The 4525-nt window shown below is 45.5% G+C and overlaps 1 protein-coding gene across 1 annotated transcript; it reads right to left on the bottom strand.

Moving 5' to 3' along the window:
- Positions 1–537: 537 nt before the first annotated feature.
- LOC123351904 (olfactory receptor 52R1-like) lies at positions 538–1485 on the bottom strand. The gene has a single exon (XM_044991590.1). The coding sequence runs from the start codon at positions 1483–1485 to the stop codon at positions 538–540; it is 948 nt and encodes a 315-aa protein (XP_044847525.1).
- Positions 1486–4525: the final 3040 nt, after the last annotated feature.

Here is a 4525-nt window from a genome sequence, read left to right as displayed (position 1 = left end):
TCACAACCCTGGGTTTAGCAAACATGTTTATATCAGAGCTTAGTATATTTATTATTACTTTAATTTTCTTTCTTTTATATCGGAATTAGAAACACTGCTCCTGTCAGCTAATTGCCAAGACACAAGAGTTTGCAAGTGCCCAAGTACCCCCCGGGGATCACAGTTAAAGCCTCCCCTCACCCACCAAAATCTGACCTGAAATCCCTGCTGCAAGCTATGGTGAGATAGAGACAATTCAGCAACAGATGGGGGGGAGGGAGGGAGAAGAGTGAGTGACCCACGGGAAGAGATGGGGCACTGGGCGGGTCCTCAAAGTCCAGATACCAGCAGCTAGAAGTCTGCCCCCCTGTGAGTTAATGAGTTGTACACAGACCGATTTCCCAGTTTGTCAGTCTGACACTGCATAGTGTGGTCAGGAAAGGATTTAATGTCACTTGTACTGTCCAGTCAGTGATCGCGGGAAGGGGGCCAGGCACCACATCACCAGCCAGCTCTGCACGGAGCTCAGTCTGAGAGCCAGAGCACCAGGGGAAAACTTTAGGTCCCTTTATAAGTAAACAGCCGGAGCAGCCTGTCCCGGATCTGTCTGGTCCTCACTCCATAGATAATGGGGTTTAGCATGGGGGGCACAAGGAGGTACATGTTGGCCATGAGAACATGGAAATGTAGGGGCACATTGTGGCCAAACCGCTGAGTGAGGAAGGAGAAGAGACCTGGGATGTAAAAGGCTAAGATGACACAGAGGTGGGAGCTGCAGGTCCCCAAAGTCTTAAGCCGGGTGTCCTTTGTGGGGAGGCTGAAGATGGCCTTGAGGATCTGGGTGTAGGACACAGCGATAAAAAGCATATCCAGACCAGTCACAAAGAATACCACAGAGAGGCCGTAGTAACTACTGACACGGGTATCGTTGCAGGCCAGCTTCACCACGGCGATGTGCTCACAGTACGTGTGGGGGATGATGCTCGTTCTGCAATACGCCCACCGCCTTGCCAGGAAGGGAGTGGGCAGTACGAACACACAACCACGCAGCACCACTGCCAGGCCAATCTTGGCCACCACAGGGTTTGTCAGGATGGTAGAATGTCTCAGGGGGTCACAGATGGCCACGTAGCGATCCAAAGCCATGGCCACGAAGATCCCAGACTCCACCGTTAAGAAGCAGTGAATGAAGTACATCTGGGTGAGGCAGGCACTGAAATCGATCTCCCTGGAATTGAACCAGAAGATGCTTAGTGTCTTGGGCAGGATGGATGTAGACAGGACCAAGTCAGAAACAGCCAGCATGCAGAGGAAATAGTACATGGGCCCATGGAGGCTCGGTTCTATCCTCACAATGAATAGGATGGTGAAGTTCCCCAAGATGGCTACAGCGTACATGGCAGAGAAGGGGATGGAGATCCAGACGTGGGCCACCTCCAGGCCAGGAATGCCCATCAGGATGAAGGTGGAGGGGTTTGTGAAGTCAGTTGTGTTGGAATCTGACATAGAGTAGGGGGTGAAGGTGTCTAACTCTGAGGCAGAACAGTGTCTCCTGCATGTACCGTACGTTCCCCTGACTTCCTGTATGTGCCCAAGATCTAGGGTGATGGTCGCAGTAAATATTCCTGGATGGAGAGACAATGTTAATATGAGACACTGCATATCCTCCTGGAGGTGTTCTAATGGGTGAAGCAGGTTTGTCACTCTCCACACACTGATAAATGGTGTTTTCATAATTCAGGAAAATGAATTATGAACAGCTGACCCTACTAATGCCTATTCCATATATAATGTTGCTCTATGCATCAATATTTCCTACACATTGTGTACGGAGAGATATTGGCAAACCAGTAAAGTGCCTCAAACCACTATAAATACTACACACCACAGGGGGAAAAAAACCTGTGAATCCTTTCTAGCAGCTCCATGGAAACACTTGCTCATTCACAGCAGAGGCTAAAACAGAGACAATGTTCAGATGTCAAAGGAATAGGGTGGAGAATAGCCTGCTCAGGTTTTGCTCACCCAGGCTCTATAAAGAACATCACAAATAAAATGTGGGGTTCCGTGACAGGATATGAGAATGGGGCAGGTTGCCATATGTGCACAGAATAAAAAATCAGGGACTATTTAATTTAGAGAAGAGACAAAGAAGGGAGCATATGACAGACGAGAGAAAAAAAAGAATGGAACTGATTATATTAAAATGGACAAACAGAGAACAGTTCCCAGTCAGTAATATCTATTGATACCTATTACTACAGAAGGGCTAATTCCTCAAAACTGTTGCAAATTATCAGCTAAATTGATTCGGAGTTAAAAATGCAGACAGGGAAATGAGAATAAAAATGGGGAGGTCTTTAAGAAGAGTTCAGTAGATAGCTAACAGTCCTCGATTCCACACTCAAAAAGTGCCCAACTTTGGCTAGAAACCCAGTTCAGCGGCAAAGTGAAGGCAGCAATAACAGGGGGGAAGCAATATAGAACTAATGGGATGAAGGGAAAATAGATGGCAAGCAATAGATATTGGAAAGTATGTAAATTGATTAGGGGGCGTAAAAAACATTGAGAAAAAATTAAAAAGCAATCCTAGAAAAGGTAGTTTAGTTCTGCATTTGGAAAGAAGTGTCATGAGGTGATGAAATACTTTCTAGTCCATTAGCACTCAAGGAAGCTGTTAAAGAGACTGTATAATGGAACCTTAGACTAACGAACTCCAGAGTTACAAACTGACCAAAAAACCACACTTCTCATTTGGAAGCAGAAACATGTGACCAGGCAGCAGCAGACAGGGCCGGCTCTGGGTTTTTTGCTGCCACAAGCAAAAAAAAAGTTTGGCTGCCCCCCACCCCAGCCCTGGGATCCCCCTGCATTCCTCTGCTGCTCCAGCCCTCGGTTCTCCCCTTCCACCCCCGGATCCCCCCTTTTCCACCCAACTAGAGCCCTCCCCCAACCTCCCTGCCGCCCCAGCCCTCCTGCTGTCCCAGCCCTGGGTCACTGGTAACTCGCTCCCAGGGCAGGTCATTCAGCAGAAATTTTGGATGAGCACAGAACACAGACAGGATTGGTTCCCATATGGTTACTGAACTGCAGTAAAGTGGAACAATTTTCAGCTTGTGTAATTGGAGGATATCTGGATGCATATTATAAGACTGTCCTGCATAAATATAGTATTGCCCTTATATAAATCCATGGTATGCCCACATCTCGAATACTGTGTACAGATGTGGTCTCCTCACCTCAAAAAAGATATACTGGCACTAGAAAAGGTTCATAAAAGGGTCCCATACAAGGAAAGATTAAAGAGGCTAGGACTCTTCAGCTTGGAAAAGAGGAGACTAAGGGGGGATATGATAGAGGTATATAAAATCATGAGTGACGTTGAGAAAGTGGATAAGGAAAAGTTATTTACTTATTCCCATAAAACAAGAACTAGGGGTCACCAAATGAAATTAATAGGCAGCAGGTTTAAACCATATAAAAGGAAGTTCTTCTTCACGCAGCGCACAGTCAGCTTGTGGAACTCCTTACCTGAGGAGGTTGTGAAGGCTGGGACTATAACAATGTTTAAAAGGGAACTGGATAAATTCATGGTGGCTAAGTCCATAAATGGCTATTAGCCAGGATGGGTAAGAATGGTGTCCCTAGCCTCTGTTTATCAGAGGATGGAGATGGATGGCAGGAGAGAGATCACTTGATCATTGCCTGTTAGGTTCACTCCCTCTGGGGCACCTGGCATTGGCCACTGTCGGTAGACTGATACTGGGCTAGATGGACCATTGGTCTGACCAGGTACGGCCGTTCTTATGTTCTAATGTTAAATGAGCAAAAGTCGAGGTGCCTTTATTATTCTTTTGTTCCACTCTTTCTTTCTATGGGGAATTTGCCAATGCAGTATCACTGTCTTCCTTTTAAACAAATAAAACTAAACAAGGCAATGGCTGGTGAAAATAGCAATTCCAGTCCTAAAAACCAATGGGCCTGATGCTATCGAATATTTTGATCAGTGATCTGGAAGCAAATAGACAATCACTGCAGATAAAATTTGGGTACAACCCAAAGACTGGCAGAGCAGTTGCAATAAGGCAGCAAGGGCAGGCATACTGATTGAGAGAGCATTTTAACACAGCTAAAAGACAGCCACAGACATTATTGGAGCAAACAGTTTAGCTGAATGGGAGTCATAAATAGATTAGCCATTGAAAGTGGTGCTGGTGGCACCACCTTTAGTTCAGGGGACTGACGCTTTGAATTAGAAGACCTCATTTTGGGTTGCATATGAGTTTGTCAAACTCTACGCGATTGGGTTGAAATTTACCACAGTGGGCATCAGCTTATGTCCAAATTGTTTTTTTTGTTTGTTTGTTTGTTTGTTTTAAGTTTCAGACATAACATTTTGATGACATCTTGAATGAAATTAGGAGAGAAGATGTCTTGCCCATGCTGACAAATCTTTATCATTGCTGCAATGAGGAGCCCTACACCTCCATATTTTCCAGCAGATAAAAGTCAGGAAACAGCCCCCCTATTAATATCCAAATCCTAG

The sequence above is a fragment of the Mauremys mutica genome, chromosome 1, assembly GCF_020497125.1.
Source record: "Mauremys mutica isolate MM-2020 ecotype Southern chromosome 1, ASM2049712v1, whole genome shotgun sequence".
Lineage (NCBI taxonomy): Eukaryota > Metazoa > Chordata > Testudines > Geoemydidae > Mauremys > Mauremys mutica.
The sequence above is the reverse complement of the archived record's forward strand: the minus strand, read 5'-3'. Positions and strand labels throughout refer to the sequence as shown.

Bases quoted from the DNA above. Each gene is read 5' to 3' on its own strand.
- LOC123351904 (XM_044991590.1), bottom strand. From the start codon at position 1,485: ATGTCAGATTCCAACACAACTGACTTCACAAACCCCTCCACCTTCATC.